Here is a 20,539-nt window from a genome sequence, read left to right as displayed (position 1 = left end):
TGTGAATGTTACCTCCGCTGAGAATTCACCATAAAACTTGGGATATATGGCATGCATGCAAAACTTCGGTCGTAGTTGGTCGACATTACTTGGAATGCCTTGCGACCCGGCTCACAATAGGAGCCGGGTCGCAGGGTGGAAAGGTTTATAGTGATTTCCTAGGCCCTGGGGTCTCACCACCCACTACAGAACATACAAAAGAAGTTTGAGCCGAATCAGGCCTGAGAAAAAGTTAAGGCTGTTTAATCTCAATATTCACGTTGGAATGTCCGGAAACAAAATCCGAAACACTTAACAATAGCAAATAAACGGTATACATTCCAAACGAATTAATTACATTTTACGACATCCTAACCCAATCACTTTACACTAACTTCGAAACTAGATCAAAGGAAATGGTGAGATATGAGAATATTTTACTACTTTCAGCAGGAAATGAGTAATTTTTATAAGAGCATATCTTCTCAGGCAATAACTTATTGATAATTTAAACTAAAACTTGAAAGATTTTTCAATCCAGTAGTGGAAAAAATGCATAACTTCAGAAGGCACATTGTCCATGAACAACGGCCCTAAGAATTCTACCCCAATGATGCAATTCCAGAATAAAACGAAAACCCACAACGAAAACTTCTGTAATCATCTGTAAAGAGGAACGCTTCCATCCACAAGAGTAACACATACAAATGTCTACTGCATCATTGCAAATTGCTGATTTAATTACACATCGTACGGTTATATCCCATTACTCCACATCCGTTGACTTTAGCGTGACTACCGAAAACTTGCCCTCATCCTAAATAAAAACCATTACCACAAAGATCCTTCTAAACTAATAATTGTAATCCATGCCTACATTTAAACGGTAGAACGCGCACGTCAGAGGGTGTTCAAAAGCGACATTGATGACGCCCCCTCCGGGCGAGTATACGGACTAAAACGAGACGCCGGTGCTCCCCTATCAACACATTTGAGAGTTGCTGCGATATCAGCTCCGTACCGAAAATTTCGCTCAGCTTTCCAAGAAAAAGAAAGGCATTTTCCCCGAGCGTCATGTTCAAATGCACCCTCACCGCCCAGGGCGTGGGAACGGGGAGCGGGTTCGCTGCTGGTGCGGGGATGGCGTCGGGTTGGCGAGAACGGCGTGGCGCAGGCGTGCGCCCTGCCCGGGACTCCAAGGGTGCCTTCTCTTCCGCAATACAAACGCAACACATTCGACCGCACGGGAAGCGCGCAACCCTCAAGACGGGCCCCTGCATCCTCTCCACACCCCCTCAAAACTCACGCCGACCCGAGGCACTACATCGACACGACAAAACGATGCCATTAAATCGCAGCGCCTAAATCCACTAACGCGCTCACGAACTGAGTCAAAAACACATTCAAATAAAAAAAACCGTTAGCAGGCTCAGGGAAGCATGTTCGCTACATGTACTTTCACAGATTATAAAACAAATTGCAACCGCTCTACGTGCTCAAAAGATTTCATATGACGCCGCGGAATACAAGCAATGACGGAAACCACGGAGCCATCGGAAATTTTCTACGAAGCGTCCTTTATTATTTCTCAAAATACGCAACTATCACATGTGATAAAACCAGACCATGATTTTTTCACATTAGGAGTTCATAAATTAAGTTACATAAACTTTTCCACGGTTAAAAATTGCGAAAAAAAACATTAAATTAATAAAAAGGTCGGGACAATCAGCAAAAAAAATGTACTGCAATTGAGTCTTAATCAGAAATTTCACGAGGGGGATTGAGATGAAATGAGTTTAAAACACAGCAGCAACAAGCAATGAATACGGATTACCATTAACCTCTTGCGGAAATAACCCACAACCACATCCACAGAGAATTGAATTCGCCCAGGAGCTGCATAAACAAAACAAGATCGGAGGAAGATATGGGATAGTGAAGAACATCCGAGCAAATGACATTCATTTTTAAACAACGGCTTCGCGAAAGAATAGTACCTCGCGAATAATTCAGTATCACTCTGTAGGGCCTGGAAACACTCGAGTGCCAACCCTTTACCCTACCATGGACATTTCTCGACGCCAAGAAAAATGCCATTTAGGTAGTGGGTCCAGAATTAGAACGAAAGGTTGAGTGTGACAGGGCCGTATAAGCTAAGGAGCATAGCTTCCGTCGGGGTGGTCCTAAGGGACACGAACTTCGCTCAGACACAATACAGCAGAAGAGAACGGTGTTTTTAACTTTGATTACGACAGGAGACATCGAGTCCTCAGGCCATCGCAGAGGGAAAGGAAAGGCAAATGTCCGTGGATCAGAAATACTTCCACATCATACTTCAACGTCAGCGCACACTTGAGCAAAATGATTCCTCAAAACATCAACCCAATGGTGGGAGCGATGAAAAAGTGCCCCGTAACCACAAGAGGTCATATAATAACTACAACAAAATGGATTGATTTTAGACGTGAGGCTACCGAATTTGTGGGTGGCTAATGAAAAACAATACTTATATTTAAACATTTTCCCTTCAGGAATTCTAATGGTTTATTTCCAGTATCCTTCCCCTTTGGTTGAGTCGAAATCCCTACGAACGTCCTCGGGTGGAATGAAATATCAATCTACTAAGTCACTAACACCGATCAACTCAGACCATTGCCCAGCGCCTTCACGTGATTCCAAAAATCATCAAAAGATTTGCAGCAAAATTTTCTTTAAAAATGTTGATGAAAATATGTTCATGCTGAAACTGATTCTGGTGATTTATTTCTGGACAAAAATATTGCGTTAGAATCGCGGAAAAACTTTGTACGAAAGCGGGCATTGTCACGGTTTTTAATAGAAATACTAGGTTGGTAAAAAAATAATTGCGAGGATTAAAGGTGTTCAGTTGATTTTAACAAATTCTTTGAGGCATTCCATTTTAACTGCCCTATAATTTAAATGCCTATACATATACGAGCAGATTTAGTTGAGACGGAAATTACTGCTGATATGCGATTATTTCGCAACTCCCTCTGCCTGGGATGAAAGAAAATAAACCTTTCCTCAGCAATAGTCGACCGTCTAGAGGTATGCTTACGATGGACCCTGAGACAACACGCCACTGTTTGTCTCTACCTGTCCCAGCATTCTCCATTCTATTGCTGCCTTCATCATCCCATTTCTTTGAATTATGGCCAGCATTTACGTGTCCTCCGTGGCCAACAATTTCTCCAAATAGCCGCCGAGCTTCATCTATAATGCCTACAACTTAATCGATAGTTGTCCTTCCTGTCCACTTTAAATTTTCCATTCGTGCCCACACCCACACCTCACCGCTTACCATCTTCACTCAATGACCAAGTTTCCGACTCATTTGAATATTCCAGAAGAATTTTCACTTCCTTTTTGTTTATATCTTTGATTAAGGTGCCTGCAATCCATTCCCCCCATGTTGTTAAAGTTTCTTTACCAGACAATTCTTTCACCGTATCGATAACACCCCTAATGAGTATATGTTTCAACCGCATTAGCTTATGTCCCCCTACTCCAATGTTTTCAACCTTCGTTTTCCGTAACATCTTCGTCGTCTTATTATTAATCCTCATCCCATACCAATCAATTACTACACTTCTGTAACGGGCTAAGAAATGCGGGTAACCATTTTACTGCCTAATCAAAGCTAGATCATGTATGAATTTAATGAATGATAATTATAATTAACGTATTGCAAGGGATCGACAAGTCTAATATTGAAAATCAAGAAAAAATCCTTTAAATAAATCAGCTGCCGAGCCAAAGGCAGTCATTCACAAGTTGGTAGTACTGGGGAAAGTAACGAAACACGCCGATTAGACGGACTAGTCTAGAGAGAATTCTATATGGTGGCTTCTGTAACCGTAAAGTGTACCGGAACAGGTTACTCAAGGGCTCACATGACCCTCACCATTCATTTAGGATGCCTTGTAGAGCCGTTACTACTAATATCCGAAGGTGCTGTCGATTGAGGCATACGTAACTTACGAAGACACGGACCGTTTATGAGTAAATGGTCCGCGAACGCGGGTCGGTCGCGGATACGAGAATCAGCATCCGTGAGAGCCTCACGTCCCACGAGGAGATTAAGCCGAGCGGGGAGTAGGGGGCGCAGCCGATGAGAGAGGGAGTGACGCGTTGCGAGATGGAGGGAGGGACGAGGCCGCAAGTAAGAGGAAGGACGAGGGATGGCCAAAGACGAAAGGCGGCAAATCCAATAAGTCACGAGGCGGAAGGCCGGGGGCGCCAGGGGCCAGTGTGAGGGCGGAACAGGAGGAGAGGGAGGTTGGTTGGGGAAGAGGAGCCCAACTGCGATCGATAGCTGCCCCTCCGCAAGCCGCCGGATCTGCGCAGGTGGGCGGTGAGGGGCCCGACTCGCAAGCCTGGCCCCCACCACATCCACGCAAAGACACGGAGGAGACGGGAAGGGGGATATATGGGTTGCGAGGGAGATGCAAAGGGGGCCAGCGGAGGAGCTGAAGGTGCCCGGGACATCTCTCAAAAGCGTTCGAGGCATCCATCCACGAGCAACCCTCCAGCCCATCCAGGCAGCCGGGTCCCGGAGGTCCTGAAAAGACCCGAGCGCCGGGTCCCCCATCCCGCTCTTCCGGTCGACCTCGCCGGCCGGGATCCCATAGCCGCCCAAAAACCCTCGAGCTCGACGCCTCCTCCCACGCGAGCCGATTAGCCTCCGCAGATGAGCGCAGGCCGGTCGTCACAGAACCCCGACCGGGGTTGGGGGAGACAGGGGGGGGGGTTCAGGGAAGTAGGAAAGACCCCCGGAATCAGTAGCGGCCCCTGGGAAGCAGGTAATCACACATTCGACGTCGAAGACCCCGGGGAACGGGCATATTCCTAGACGTGAGTTAATGAAACTTCAGCGAGCCGGAGCCAATTTAGGAAGCTTCGGTCTCCCCACCAACTCGCAACGTTTTTATGCCTCCGCGTCCGTTGGAAGTTCCGAAGTTGGAAAATATTCACATTAAAAACGCGAATAAACTCAAAACTGAAACAAAATTTATTCAACCATCCGGCGAATTAGCTCTTATAGGTTCTAGGGAACAACCTCGGTATTAGTTGAACTCAAGATAACATGCGTTAAACTTCCTCACTGCATGGGCCATTGCAGAAAAAGTCATGGGGAACGGAAAAATGAGACACTTTGGAAACAGAAACCTAAAATACGTCAACCATGAGTGAAATAATATTTATGAAGCAATTTCACTGGACATGTGGTCAATGCATAATAATAACAATTATCCCATTTTACCGGCATTATAACTGATCACAAAAAATTGCCGTCATAATTGAGAATTTTTGCGAATGATCTCAGTCACGGGTGCGAGAGAGCGAACACGAAGAATATAAACATCTCTATTCTAAAGGGAATGGAATTTATTTAATTAAATTGCGTCAAAATTCTTGTGATTCTACGAATTGTTTTATTCTTTTCTGATTGATAAATTATTCCTGTTCAACCACCTCCTAAATCCTACAACCCAGCCAGTCTGTAGCATATTAATTCCTTTAGGCGAAGAATAAATTCAGATGCCAGCGAAAGAAAATTCATAAGCGTAAGCGACCACAGAAATCACAGTTTTACCCTTGAAACTTAGGTGACAACAGCGTATCTGAAAACTAAGTAACATGCCGAATTATTAATAAAGATGAAAAACTGACAATTCCTCATTCTGCACCAAACAATTTCCAATACTTCCCCTGAGTAAGTTAAAGTTGAGTAAAATAAACTAAACAAACTAAGAAGAAAATACCATATTTTTTTCTGAGAGCAAGAGAATGCCCGAACAAATCTAAACTAAATCCGTAAGTAAAAAAAGTAAACGTTCACGTTTACTAAAGATTTGATTAAAAGAGACATTAAACCGCAGTTATCAGAACGAAGTCAGAAAGAATAATTTAAATAATTTTTAAACTTTATACACTGATTTAGACGATATTTGAGGCAAAAGACCTTAGACTCAGAGGATTCATGCCCATCCTCAAATTCGTTAAGTTCAATACTGATTTCGAATCACTGCCACAAATTTCCAAGAATGACACTAGTGGTCCCAATAGACATTATTAGATATAGACCGAGGGGAACAAATTTTTCAGGGCATACAAGGGAGTTTGGACACGACTTCGCAAGAACCTCAAAATGAAAATTACCTAGATCTCCAACGTTCCATTTCTATGTCATAAGCTGCTTTCCTGGCGCGTGGGTGTGAAAACGCCAACACAAATTCTGCAACGGCGAGGAAACGTTAGTTCGGAGTTGGAATGCCATATCACATTAGGTTTTTTGATCAAATGTCACCCCGCTGACTTGGTTGTGACCGATAATTTTCCGAGGGAAGGAAATCTATTAAATTGCCAGTGCTGATGTCTAGCTATCTTAATCACTCAATTTGAATTACATCCTGGCGTGGCGTAGGACCCTCAAAAACTCCCGAGGTGGCAAGTAAATTCGGTTTCCAAAAGTTTACGAAGGTCTTAAATACTCGGCAAATGACTGAAAAACCTCACCCCCACATGCGTATAACAATTAAATTATACATAATCCAGTCAATTGAATTCCACTTAAAAACACAAATTTAAAAGTTAGAGCAATATCAACCGGGCTAGGCTTAAGTTTTACTCCTCACATATCCTCTCAATATCGTGAGAATTCAGGAGACATGCAAGTTTTTGATAGATACGAGAGAGGCACCAACCGACCGTATCACAAGATTTGGATATTACATTTATTTGGATCATATGCGGCGTGGAGAATCAGGGAGATAAATGAAACCTTATCCAATTTACACGGGTACCACTTAGTCGCACACAACTCCGAATTTGGTCATTTTCCCCCTCATACTTAGGCTTCTGGAATACTACGAACTAAATTTCTGAAACTGCTTCCTAAACAATTTTATCTGAGACGACCGGGTGAGTTTATCTTGGGTGCTCGAATATTCAAAACTGAATCCATAAAAAGCCACGACAGATCGGGCACATTTACTGTGTGCTACAAGCGCGACAGCAAGATATAATAGACACTTTATATGATTAAACGGGAAAATATTTCCCTGATATTAGGCCCCAGTATAGAGATTGGGCCAAGGAAAATTGACATTTGTAGGTGACATAACTGGGCTAAAACGTAAGGTTTCCTAGAGCACTTGGCTTAAACCCTTAAGATTCCACTTAGGAAATTTCTATACCCTTTTAAAACCGAAATACGGGGACTATCCGATATGCCTATGCGATTGCTTGGTGAAAACTTAGGGGCTCCCAACTTTTTACACCGTAATAAAATGTTTGCTCACAGAGCTAATATTTCAAACACAGCTAAACTATAGCAAAGCAGGGTAATTTCGATTTACTGAGATTAACTGATCAGGAAGTTTTGTAAACGACCCTAGTAACAGAAATCTCATCCTAAGCACCAGTTTACGTCGCAATCAATTTACTTCCTTCAAATCCAACATTGCTCCAGCAGGATTGAGACAATGATCTCATCCGTTTTCTAAAAATGCTACGTAGGCGACGCTTTCTTCGCGTAAAAAGTATATTCCCTTGCATAAAGTCGATTCTCGTCGTAAAAGCTCAATGTAAAATAAATTCATATTTTTTAGATAAGGTTTGCCACAGTAAAATCGCTCCGAATGAATTTGCACACATAGGTGCATGGATTTCCGGAAAAACTTGACACTGTATCCGCTAATGTACACAATGCCTTAGCAAAAATAATAAAGGTGGCAACAGACGATCCACCTTTGATTACGCTATGATAAAAACGCACGCGGGCTCTAAAATGCAAGACTATCGCCGGAATGGACTTAATTTCCCATGGTGAATCACACCACCTAGAAACTGCTTGGGGCGAAATTTGTACCTCAAAGACCTTGGTTTTTAGTGCAGTCCCAAATAAAAACGACCATTTCCCAACAGTTACCAGTGCTATTGATAGGAGAGGCGAAACTTTTGTCTACCTCCGTACTTCGGTACCAAAAACATGGTAACTCAAGTGAAATTATTCAAGATATTCACCAGTAATCGGTAATCGTTTCATCCTCCGCATCGACATGCTAGGAGCAATACATTTGGAGACCTACCAATTTACGCTTATGGACCACAAAAATGTGACTACTTGACTCGCATTTTGTCCAGGGGCGGCCCAGGATGAGCGCTGCGTCCTTCATCGCTTTCGTTTGCCTCCGATGCACGAACTGTGGGACTCACCGAGATGAAGAGCGAACGCATGAAAATAACATGGATCAAAAAACATTTGATAAGCAGCCTCCTCACACCTATACCTCCGGACAATTGCCCATACCAGCTGCCGGCTTACATAAACCCAGGAAAAAGAGAAAATCGCCATCGGGGAGTACGGAAATAGTAACTAAAAGAGTATCCGGAGAGTGTTTACAAAACCTTAGCGCCTGCAATTCAGTGCATTCATGCTCATCAGCCCATGGCTATTGAAAGTAAAACTTTAAAATAGAATTGAACCCGCAAAAAAAACCAGTGGCTTGACCTAACACTGATCCCTTGCCGCAAAATTCATCAAATTCCCGCGAAGTTCACCAAATATCCTCTTAACAATCTCGCGTCTTAAGGAATTCAAAATTTCCGGACATGCCTGAATTCGAATTTACCATGCCTACATCGGCATCTGGAATGAGATCTGCCGATCAGCTGTACATCACGGGAAGCTGTCTTATTTTGGAATAAGACTAATGGGAAAAAGTTACTAATATTTTGGTGAAATGATAATTGTTGCCCATACATTATTACAGCTACCTCAAACACAAGAACTTTCACGAGAATTCACCCGCGGCTAAATGAAAACAATGAAATTCGTCATAAACAGAGGGCGCGTGAAGCCATAATAATTCTGATAATGACCTGCTCATGGCATTGTAGTCCATTACCATTACCCATAACACAGCCCATATATCCATGTCATTATTAATCGCACTATGGGCAATGACTCGAAAATAGCGAAAGATGGGGCTGAAGCCGAAGTAAACCGGGCTTTAAGGGAATTGAAGTCAGACAGGAACCCAAACAAATTTCCACTAAAAACTACATCACTTGGAATGGAACGTAGTGCAGCATTTTGACTGCATCCCTGCCAAATAATGCAGCACCTATTTATTAATCAAAACTTTTCGATTAATATGCGGGGGACGTCGGGCATGTTAGTGCTGATTTATCGCGATTTAACTTTACTTTGCCAATTCCACGGACTTCCAGTTTGCCGTTGAATCGGCTGAATTTCCTTTTATCGAGAAATTTTTCAAATTTGTTTAAACTCGCGTTTAAAAAGTGTTTCTAGCCATGCAAAGCCGCAGCTTCTCTGCGTGTTTCGTTACCCTTCCAGATTTGAGCATGGACCTTCCAGCCTTCCTACAATGAATATAGTTGAATTTGCACCTTACTCCAAAAGCTTATGCTATGAAATGTTATTAAACATGTACTTGACTAATTAATGATAATCATTTACGGGCCGCTGCGAGAATATACACATAAGTATATCAATTTCATTTCAGTACAAATTATTGTAAATAAACAAACAAAGAATTCACCATAAACAATACATCACAGTAAGATATGAAATAAATTCAACATTTAATGTAAAATTGTTTGAGAATTACCCCAATTCAATATTATCACTTATCGCATATTTAATATATACATTTTGTACTTCTTCAAACAAAATGACCGCAAATGGTTTCGTTTTAAAATCAGCAACGAACTGACAGACTTCACATCTGGTACAGCGAGCAAATGCAGTGCTAAGGCGTACACCATGGCTTCAATAAGGAAATGATACATGAGGGGACATGAACGTTTCAACTTCGTATGAAGAAAGCACACTTACGCTGGACGTGAAAAATTGGCAAACGAACCAGCGAAAACGAATAGGTCTATTCCGTAACCATCGAGTTCGACTAAGTTTCAACAGTCAACTCAAGTTTGCAATCTTCCTCTGCATACATAAAAATGTATTACGAATAAGCTATTGGGTGGAAAATGCCAAAAACACCAAAAATTGGGGCATTACCAATTTAAACGACTACATAATTGCACCCATCATAGCTCTGTCCATTCTAAGGCAAGCTAACAGAAAAATTAAGCAAGAGACAGGGCATGTTATGTGATGTCTAACGGGGACGTTATCAATAACAATCATTAACAATGGTATTAGCATGAATTACTGTAGTCGACCGCGAACTTAAAAACTCGAGCAACTTGTGAGAGGAAAACGCGTCGGCAATTTGGGGATAGCGACACCAATTTTTCGTGGGAAAATGCGGCAGCATCTCCCGGGCACCGTTACAGTTAGTCCTCAAAAGCGTCCTTCCTCGCCAGGGTACGACACGTAATTTCTTGTGTTTCTTCTCCACAAATTCCTACCGGAAGGTTGGGTAAATCACTACGCACGATAATAAATATCCTGTGGTCGCTGATGAATCTAATACACTGGTCAACGTTTACCCCTACGAAAAACAGATACGAATTACTTCTAACACGAACAACATTGATATAGGATATCATTTGTAAAACAATATCGAAGGAGCCTACAACTGTCCATGCATGTGCAGCGTTTACTAACTTACCTAAAAATACAAAAACGAACGAGGGAATACCGCGACAATGACATAATATTTCTGCTGATGAATAATACCCATTTCCGCCATGATTTCTCATAAGTTGCGAGCAACAATATAAACAAACGCCACATCCAATCATCCACGCGGTCGGATAAAGAAACTAGCTCATTTTTAGCTCGTAAAACAATCCTCCACATAGGACATTTGCTCGTGCTCATGTTATTTAAATATGCATTAAAATCACGTAATCCGGTTATAATTGACAAATTTAAGTAAATTAGCATGAATAAAATTGTTTCATTAATCATAGTGAACCTAGCAATATGCCTTAAACAAAAATACCAAAGACAAGCAGCGGCTATATGGGTTACTGATCAAAAAAATAAAAACTTTTTTTAATTTTTTCAATATATCCACGCATATATTCTTTAAAAGCCAAGTAGAACCGGAGATTACACTGTGTAACAGAAAATTTCCATCAACTATCAAGAATGTGGATACAATTTTGCCCGCCTTTCCGAAAGCAAACACTTGATGCAACCAATACAATCTTAATATTACATGACGGCAGTCCCCTTAAAATTTTCAACCACTTCAACCGAAACATTGCCAATTCGAATTGAGGAAAACCATGGTCCGCTTCCTTCAAAGCGCATAGTATTTTCATGGCAGCAAGAAAATCTGTAAGTAACTCGGGAAAGCCATCCAATGAACGCTGCCCCAACTTGAGACTACCGATTCCACTAAATAGAGGTCCATTATAAATTAACCCTGCCCTTATATACACACAACTACACTGGAAACAATTGGAATTACTTAAATCTCGCTTCAATGCCATATACAACTCTTAATACAACGCGCGGCCCCGTGCCACGGGGTGGATCAGAGGATTGTTCTCCTCGACCTCTCCCGCCGACTGCTTTTATAAGCACGACCACACACACCTGTACCAGATGCACCCAACACGTTTTAACTTTTTAAATATTATTTACCACAGGCACAGCGACACATAATGGCTGAATGAGTGTGTCTGCACCGCGTGAAAGTTACAACACAGCGATTCACCGGAACGCTGGTGGGAAGCAGTTGACCGCCGTCAAACCAAGCCGGGGCTTCAATTCACAACATCTTCAATCCGCTAAACGCGACTGTCTTACCACAAGAATCCAAGTTTGAAGCAGAAGAGATATTTGAAATAACGGCTAATCATAAAGGTTTAAAATTTACATGCATGCAAATGGGTCATATGTCACAGATAACTTCCTTTAGCCTAAGAACACACGGAACGAAGATGAGTATCCGCGAGTTAGTAATCTCGAATTCTTCTGACCAAGAGTTTTCATGCCGTGCCGAGTAATAAGCTCAGATGGAATGGTACCACTACGTAGCATAACTCTTGCACACTATAAAATTCAGCGGCTAAAAACAGCATTTTGAAATCACATCACAACCAACAAAGGTTAAGCACATCCTACAAAGCCACAACTGGGCACTTGACCATGCTCAAATGGTCAGCGAATTAATTTTATCTCCTCCTTGTTATGTAAATAGTGCAATTCAAAACGACCATCAGGTAACAGCAAAACGCTGTACAAACATTACTAATATAATTGGGTACAAATACTATTTAATCATAGTCCATTGGCAAATTAATGATATAAATTATAGCGATTTCAATTTACGTAAACTAGCACTGTTACATGGAGAAAAACCGGCGCACAGGATAAAATGGCAATGACAACAATAACAATGTATGGAAAAATGGCACATGAGTGAACTATATTCCACCACAAAATGCCATCATATCTGTAGAATACTATTATTATTTTGTAATTAACTACTTAAAACACTATAATTGCTAATCAAATATAACATTTATACCACACAACATCATAGTTGGACAGAATGGCTTCGTTCGAAAAATCCCAGGAGCTGACCGTCCAATGAAATCGAAATACTCTAGCACAGAGAAAACTTGCTTGTTACGAATAGCCGGCGGGAAATGATACCGCCATCACCACCTGCCCGCACAAAGGCCAAGGACAAGCCATCCATCCATGCGTAGGCACAAGCACCCCAAGTTTGGTAAGACTTCTTTTGAACCGGTGTAATTGAAAAAAGACGTGCTAATTATGAATGTATCAACTGCCACTTCTTGGCTGTTATACGTATTTCGCCGAAGTGCACTGCTGCTTCATTTACTATTCAGGAAAGTACTATCCTGTTAGGATCCAGCGCATCAGCTACAACTCACTCCTTCATGTAAACCTAAGAAATGGAACGTCCCACGAACTAAGATCCTCATACATACACTTAATTGACCACACCATCAACTAACAACACAAGTTTCTGATACTGTTTAAATAATGACCATTCCGTCTTCGTAAATTGAAAGTTAAAGCACATACAATATACGAATCAATACAGGTTCAGGTCAATGACTGGCACTAGTTCAAAGGGAATACCATGACAAAAACAAATATTACACTACAATAAACGCACGAGGAAGTACCGCCATCTCATGTAATATCAAATTAACTGCAAGTAAATCAGCATTTCCCCTCCAAGTCCTAAATTGCAAAAAATAGAAAATAGTTCCACTACCTGCACGCACTTGCAACAGCTTCGTAATATCCTACATGACAAAATTTTTATTCAAAAATATGTTCCTAGCAATGGCGTCACTTAAGCGCGTGAAAAATACACCGACGCCATTGCTAGGGAACTCTGGCAATCAATTATGCACAGCATTCTTCGACTGATCAAAAAATCTAACACCACTGGTATGCACGGAAAACTGATGATTTTGAGTTAATTCATAATTAACTTACTTTATGAAGTGGAGATTCAACATCTGTCTTCGGACGCTTCATCATCGGACCTTCTCCGTTATACGCCATGACGAGACTAACTCAAGAAGCCGGTGAGTAATCAACTGCCGGTAGATGGCAGACAGATGCCGGGATATAGGAAGAAACAAAACATTATCGTTCTGCGAACGACGGCACGACTGCGTAGTAGGACGAACGATTATTTGCAATGGTTGAGTTCGTTAATCTCCCCCTCATAGCATTGGAGAAGATATTCTTGTATTTAAGTTACGATGAAATAGCTCATTGTCGCCTTGTAAGAATGTACAATACGTGCACCTTAGCTTCCACGGTCACATATCCTCTAATAATATTCAGCTCTTGGAATTTTCCAGGTGTGCAAGAAGGTTGATGCTATATGCAGAAATTTACTGACGAAAGGATTTCTGAGTGTTGAGAAGTACCACTCACAATGCTTGAAAGCAGTAAAAGCGCAACTACCAAGGAGAGAATCAGAACGGAGAAATCATGCCCTTTCGAGGCATTGTGACATATTAACTGCGATAGAAACTCGACTGTCCATGCTAGCAATGACGTTCATGAAATACGTGGAAATAGGTTTATGCTGTTTTATTCCCGGGAAGGTATGCTTTCATCGGCACAAGATTGACACTATGTAGTGAAATCAATACATGTTGATCTACCATTTTTTCACTGCAGGTTATTGATGAAATATATAGCGTTCTTTGGTTCGTACTAAAGTCAAAAAATTTACCAAAAGCTCATGACATCCTCCAAGAGTTACGAGATATTTCATCGATGGCTATAGAGTATTTTGACGAGAATATCGTTCCAGGTCTCAAACAATCTCTTGGCCTTAATTCTCTGAGGGACACAAAACCTGGGAGCTGCAATTACAGTTTCGCAGGTGCAGTATTTCCCCCCTTTATTCTTCCATGTAAATTTATCAGGACGTTTCACATTTTCGATGTTTGGAAGCAATTCAATTGCACAATGGCCACGTATTTTTCTCCTGTATACTTTACCCTACTTGGTGTAATAGGGAGTAAAAATTACTTGCTAAAGATGGCTAAGCAATCTTGCATTGTTTAATTAATATCTAAATGTTAAAATGTCACGGATCAACCACCCCATTATTGATATGTCAAACAGTAATGGTATAAAGGTCTAACGATTCGTATTTATTAAGTTTGAATATCTTAAAAATTATGTAAATAGTTGCGATATTTTATAGTTAACACGCATTTTGTCAGCTAATTCATTTAAAGTGTTTATTGTGACCCCCCGAGAATTGGATTAATACCCAATATATATTATCATTTATAACTATGTCCACGAAATTATTGTCATCAACGTGATCACATGAACGGTAACCAAACGGATATGAATTACAGATTGTATACCTATGAAGTACTGCTCGGCCATGCTTCTATCGATTAAATTAGTTTATGGTAACAATAAGCAATCCGTGGATGTTAAAGCCTTTTTGGATGATGGCAAACAATGTACTGCAACAGATAATCTAATAAATTAATGAGCAGTGTAATTAGCTTAGAATTTCAGGGACACTAACCATAAGAGTCGTCGGTATGATGTCATTGTTACAATTATGAATTTCCCTTCCATCTCTATAGTTTAATCTATGGCGATCAATGTCCTCATTGAATTATTTAAGCAGTCAAATAAAGCTTACTCAAATTAATTTTCCCAGCCTTTTCATCCTGGACAACATTGTTTACGGATTCCAGCTAATGATAATTGAACGTTAACTGTAGTCAAAATAATTTAACATCTCCCTCACCAAGATATCGTTTATATAGTGTACCACCTTGGCCTTATTAATTTTGGCTTGAGAATTTAGCAACCACAATCTAAAATCATTATAAAGCCAAAAGTCACTTGTCCTTAACTAATGTAGGTTTGCTTTGTATATTTACAAATTTATCTTTTATATTGTCATTTTAAGTTCTTTTATACAGTTAAAATTAGTTTTCTGTAGAGTTACAAATTACTAGGATGCTTCATCACCTCTCTCTCTGCATGATATTTTTCGTAAAACAATTCACCTATTCAGATTAGCAATCATGAAATTATAAAGTTGAAATCTTACTAACCAGCCTCTTCTGTGCTTGCAAGTGAAAAATTCTAATTACTTATCATTATCCTGAAATTTAAAATGTTAGTGTATGCTAAGGGTTGTATGCCCATTCAGATACTTATCTGTTTCTCTTCAATAATGTTACTATCTCACATACATTTTTCTGACACACTATTGATTGATTTTTTTAGGTGCTGGCAGTCTTGGAAAATCTCAATACTCTCTTACTAGCTATGTCTTTAGAACAAAAATAATGATGAAAATGCTTATTCAAGGAAGCCTAAAGAAAGTGAATCAATGTTTTGAAAGATCGCTTGTGTCTTGTAAATTTGCGTCTGCATGAAGAGAAAGTACTCTTGACAGATTTTTTGTTGTAATCAGTTGATCCTGTAGGGTTATTCCATATCTGTTGTTCGTTTTTCTATCTGATTAAGGATGCCATTATGACAACAGCTAGATGCAATGGCAACAGTAGTTATTCTGTCGAAGTTGATGATGCAGTCCGTTGGTTTATCGAGGCAATGACATAATAGCATTAACAAAGGCTGCTCTTTCGATCTTTTGTCTTTGTCATCATACAAACGCTACTTTACCACATTCAAATGAGAATTTGGGGAGTTGATGTGATTGATTTTGATCCACTTGCAATATGCTGTAGAAGGGTGAATAGTATTAATTCAAAAGAGAAGGCTTAAGGTTCAAACCCTTACAAGGAGTGTGGTGAGGGTTTTTTTTTAGCTGTTTTAGAGTTTCCCATACTCTTCCATATTGGGGAGTAAAAAGTTTTCCAGCATTTTAAAATGGCGCACCGAGTTAACAGTAACATTTTAACCTCAAGATTCAAAAAAGTAAGGCCCAATAATACCTATGGAGGACGCAGTGCACCAAGCTGTCTCTTTAAGGCTTTTAAGAGGTCTTGGGTGAAGTTGGCGAGGGTTGTCAGTTGCCCAGTAACAAAAGTTTTGCTTAATTACCGAGTCTAAGAGGTGAAAATGCACTTCATTGCTAGACCACAGTGCTTTCTGTATCACCACCACACTATCATTGTTCTTAAAGAATGTTTCTACGGCTCACCAGACTACTGAATGGTAACTACTGAAAATGGCATTGTTTCCCCAAGCTAACGCCACTCCGCAAATTTACCTGCGCCCTCTTCAGTGATTTTTTTAAAAATTAGTGAGTCTATCCTAACTCTCTCTGTTTATACATACACACATACATACACACAAATATACATAGACACACGAATATATATACATACTCTTTCTATTATTTGATGATTGTCATAAGATCTCTTGCAATAGCTTTGCAATATTACTAATCCATGCTTGAAACATATTGCAATCCGACAGTGGAATCTATATATGGCTAGTTAAGAAATGGAAGTTAGCTTTGGTTACAAAAATCAAGAAACATGGCAGTGGCAGTAATCAACATATTAAAATAATACGTTGGCAAACTGACAACTGCCTAAGAATATAATAAGTATTAATACTATTGTTCTTATCACTGCTAGTGTAATCAGCTAATGATGTTAATGAATTAGTGCTTATGCTTTTTCAACAATTTTGGATAGAAAACAAGTCATTTCAATTAAACTAAATAGAAGAGGTAAAATATCATCTGCTTAAAAAGTATAATAATATTTTCATCCCTTTTTTATTAACAACTGCAGAATCTGTGTGAATTCACATTTTTTGTGCATTACATAGTCAATTCTAACGTGAATCACTTTTTTTACTTTATTCCAAAATATAATAACAAATGCAATAATCAAGTGTTCCCTCGGTTTTTGTGCTATTTTAAATCAAATTACAATGATCATATCCTTAATTACATTTTTCATTCTAAGTTGGCGGCCATACTGATTTCATCGCAACGACAGCATCACACCGAATATTGGCCCAAGGAAAGTTACATTTGGATCACCAGCGCATGCTAATTTCTTCAAGGAAAAATCAAGCAGTTGTTGTCAACCTCAAAAATTCTATCACTTACCTCAAATCTAAGGTAAAGCACTAAGCATCAATGTGTAGGTCTCGTCTCCAGTTGGATTGTTTTTAGTAGGCATGATTTCAAACTGGCATGTTTAAATTTTTAATTCTACACTGTATCATTGACTTCAAAGAGCATGGTTACACATCAGCTGTTGGCCAAAATAAAATAAGTCTGAACCAATATTTAAAAACTAGTATTTTAAATAATCTAATTATTCTACAGCCCTGAGGACGAGATTTATATTGCTCAATTGTATTTAATAAATACTTAAACATATTAAGTAAGCTTCAATTTTTTTTGTTTATCGTTCCTGTGACTTTCTTCTATGAAAAATCAGTTCTGTAATATTTGTTGAAAATGTTGAAGTCACAAATGCCACCTATCTAAAGTTATTTTCTTTTGATTTTTCTAGTCTGAGCATAATCCAGAAACGCTCTGTTGCACTTGCATGCCTTTATTGATAATATATTCTCTCTGAATATCTACAATAACTTAAGAAAGCATAACACGCGTTCTTCAAATGTGCAATCAGAATCTGGTTTTCAAATGCGAGAGTAGATATATTATTTTTTAACAATCCAATGCTCGTTTTTTGTTGTGACATACACTGATTTGAAATTGTATTTATTTTACAGATGAAGAAACAAAATGTACAAATTCTCAAACAAATGACAAAAGTGAGAGAACAGGAAGCAAAATTGAGTGATCACACAGCCCAGTTGGCTGATTTAAGGAAACACATTGAGGAATATGATAGAAAATTTGCAGCATTGTCTGCTGAGCTAAGTCAGGCTAGAGGGATTGCTGTCACTCCAGCAATAACTTTGCCTGCTGGTGAAAACAGTATTGCCTTGCCTGTGCTATTGGAATCTGCTGAAGCTGCATCAAAAAATAACCCAGAAAATATACATGGCCACCTTCTTCAAGTACCTATGGAGTTGGAAAAGCCTATTAAGAAAGAAGTAATAATAGAAGATGACCAGTTAACCGAAGATAGTACATTGAAAAGAAAAACTTCGGATGATCTCCCTGGTCCTTCTGAAAAGCATTTAAAACTGTAACATTTATTTTTCATTTGTGATACTTTTTTTATTTTAATGAATTTTGTGGTCAACAATAAATTTAGACAGCCTAAATAAATACTTGTATATAGTATTTAAAAAAGATATGGTTATTAATTTTTTTTTGTTATCAATTATTGAGCTATTGATGATTTTTTTGGTCTACTAATTGTGAGAGATTTGTATTTATTCCTTTTTTGTTAAGCATCCCTTTTGATCTTTTCTAAATAAACATTCAAATTCAAATATAGTTTCTCCTTGATTTTTGACACGTAGGTATAAATCCTCGTCTAGGATATTTGTTATTTTTAAATTTGTGTTTATGTATTTACATATTCATAAATTAACCACATTGTCAAAGAATTACATACATTTCTACACAAGTACAAAATTTTCATATGCTACATGCCACTTAAAACTCATGGGATATGTATATATATTCTCCTGAACATGTCATATATAATATATATATGTTTACCTATTAACCTCTCATGAACTGCATGGACTTATTTTTCTTCCTGTAAGAAAATGACATGGATAAGCTCACATTAATATATCACTTCATGAACATGTATTATGATTTAATAAAAATATGTATATACAAGCAAACATTCAGCCTGTTTGTATATAGTGAAAATATAAATTAGTCCCAATATTTCGAAAGTCTTGTATAAAGTGGCCTGAGCTGCTCTTATCATTATTTTAAAGGAGGGCTCTTTGTCATCCAGATTATTAAAGTTTCACCAAATTTTTCTAACATACAGTCCCTATGATAAAATATAAGTACATACAAAACAGAAAATGAAATTTAATTAACTTGAAAGAGTTTTACTGCTCCAATATATAATAGGAACCTTAATATTCAGTGAAAAAATCAACAAAACTTGAAAAAAAACACGATAAAGTTATTAATTAATCATGTTGAAGCAGTGAGATTTAATGATTCCAAGGGTTGAAAGTGGTTAGTAGAATTATCAAATGTTTATGAAGCCATAACTAAGGAGTAAAGTAGACAAATTGATTTGGTTGCCATGCATGATTTCACCTGAGGCTAACAGAATCACCCCCTCAGGACTTGCCAGCAATCTTTCAACGAGACTCAATTATGCATTTAATTCATTCAGCATGAAATGGATGATTATCCAATGATAAGTACGAGTCTTTCTTTCTATTTTAATAATGGACAATGATAATTAGTTCACAGGGAATTGTGTATCCTAAGTACTGGCCTCAGGATTGTTTGACAGAAAATAAAAACGATTTAAATTCACTGAATAAGATAAGACAATGCAAGGAAAATATTACCAAATCTCTGGGAAGCAATAATCCTTACTAGCAAATAAAAGGATGAACCCAATGAAGTTAATGTACCACAAAATGAAAATTGATACTTTTATTACATTAATATCCCATTTTTTTAATTAAAAAACCAAACAAAGGTAAGGTACAGCATAATTATTTTCAAAATTATCATTATTGGAAGCAGGAGTCAACCAGATTTGGATACTGAAAAGATTTCTGATGAACCCTGGCTCTACACAAATGCTAAGCCCTAACTAGCATGATGCCAAACCCTGTACTTCATTTAATATATAGCACACTACAAATGCATAAAAATTTAATTTTTTTGTTTGTCTTATTTGTTAATTTGCCAGGTCCATGGATATTATGCATTGTCATAAAATATTTTTTCCTATAAAATGTCTTCAAAATTCTATAAATAAGTCTATTTAGTGTCGAAAGAATAAAATTTTATTTAAAAAATCAATTCCATGTATTTCTTTTATTTGAAATAATCTGTCCCACAGTATCAAGAATTGTCATTCATGATAACCATCCCGACAGTAACCTTTATTTGAAGTTATGCAAGTTCTTCAGTTTGATAATAGGATCATAAATAATTTTATGAAATACATGAAACAAAATAATTTTTATTTACTTTTCTATTCC

General features: G+C 38.6%; 2 protein-coding genes across 5 annotated transcripts in view; one reads left to right on the top strand and one right to left on the bottom strand.

Moving 5' to 3' along the window:
• LOC139695431 (heterogeneous nuclear ribonucleoprotein L-like) overlaps positions 1–13,533 on the bottom strand; it is a 207,290-nt gene extending 193,757 nt beyond the window's left edge. For 2 of the 4 annotated variants that reach the window (XM_071594218.1, XM_071594219.1), the window contains exon 1: positions 13,433–13,533. In XM_071594218.1, coding sequence (XP_071450319.1) covers positions 13,433–13,501 — 69 coding nt within the window. In that variant the 5' untranslated portion in view covers positions 13,502–13,533. The remainder of the gene's footprint in view (positions 1–13,432) is intronic. The other 2 variants (XM_071594216.1, XM_071594217.1) reach the window with 2 other exon arrangements.
• Positions 13,534–13,610: 77 nt separating this feature from the next.
• On the top strand, positions 13,611–18,834 carry pall (F-box protein pallbearer). The gene is made up of 5 exons (XM_071594220.1): positions 13,611–13,727; positions 13,807–14,055; positions 14,132–14,339; positions 17,383–17,540; positions 18,164–18,834. Exons 1-5 carry the CDS (start codon positions 13,641–13,643, stop codon positions 18,587–18,589), a joined length of 1,128 nt encoding a protein of 375 aa, XP_071450321.1. The 5' UTR covers positions 13,611–13,640; the 3' UTR covers positions 18,590–18,834.
• Positions 18,835–20,539: the final 1,705 nt, after the last annotated feature.

This window comes from Hetaerina americana, unplaced genomic scaffold (genome assembly GCF_022747635.1).
Source record: "Hetaerina americana unplaced genomic scaffold, ioHetAmer1.1.p SCAF_6, whole genome shotgun sequence".
NCBI classification, from domain to species: Eukaryota; Metazoa; Arthropoda; class Insecta; order Odonata; family Calopterygidae; genus Hetaerina; species Hetaerina americana.
This window is presented reverse-complemented; position numbering and strand designations above follow the sequence as displayed.

Coding starts and splice junctions, on each gene's coding strand:
- pall (XM_071594220.1), top strand. CDS start 13,641: ATGGTTGAGTTCGTTAATCTCCCCCTCATAGCATTGGAGAAGATATTC. Junction 13,728..13,806: donor AAATAGCTCATTGTCGCCTT/GTAAGAATGTAC, acceptor GGAATTTTCCAG/GTGTGCAAGAAGGTTGATGC. Junction 14,056..14,131: donor GCTGTTTTATTCCCGGGAAG/GTATGCTTTCAT, acceptor TTTTCACTGCAG/GTTATTGATGAAATATATAG.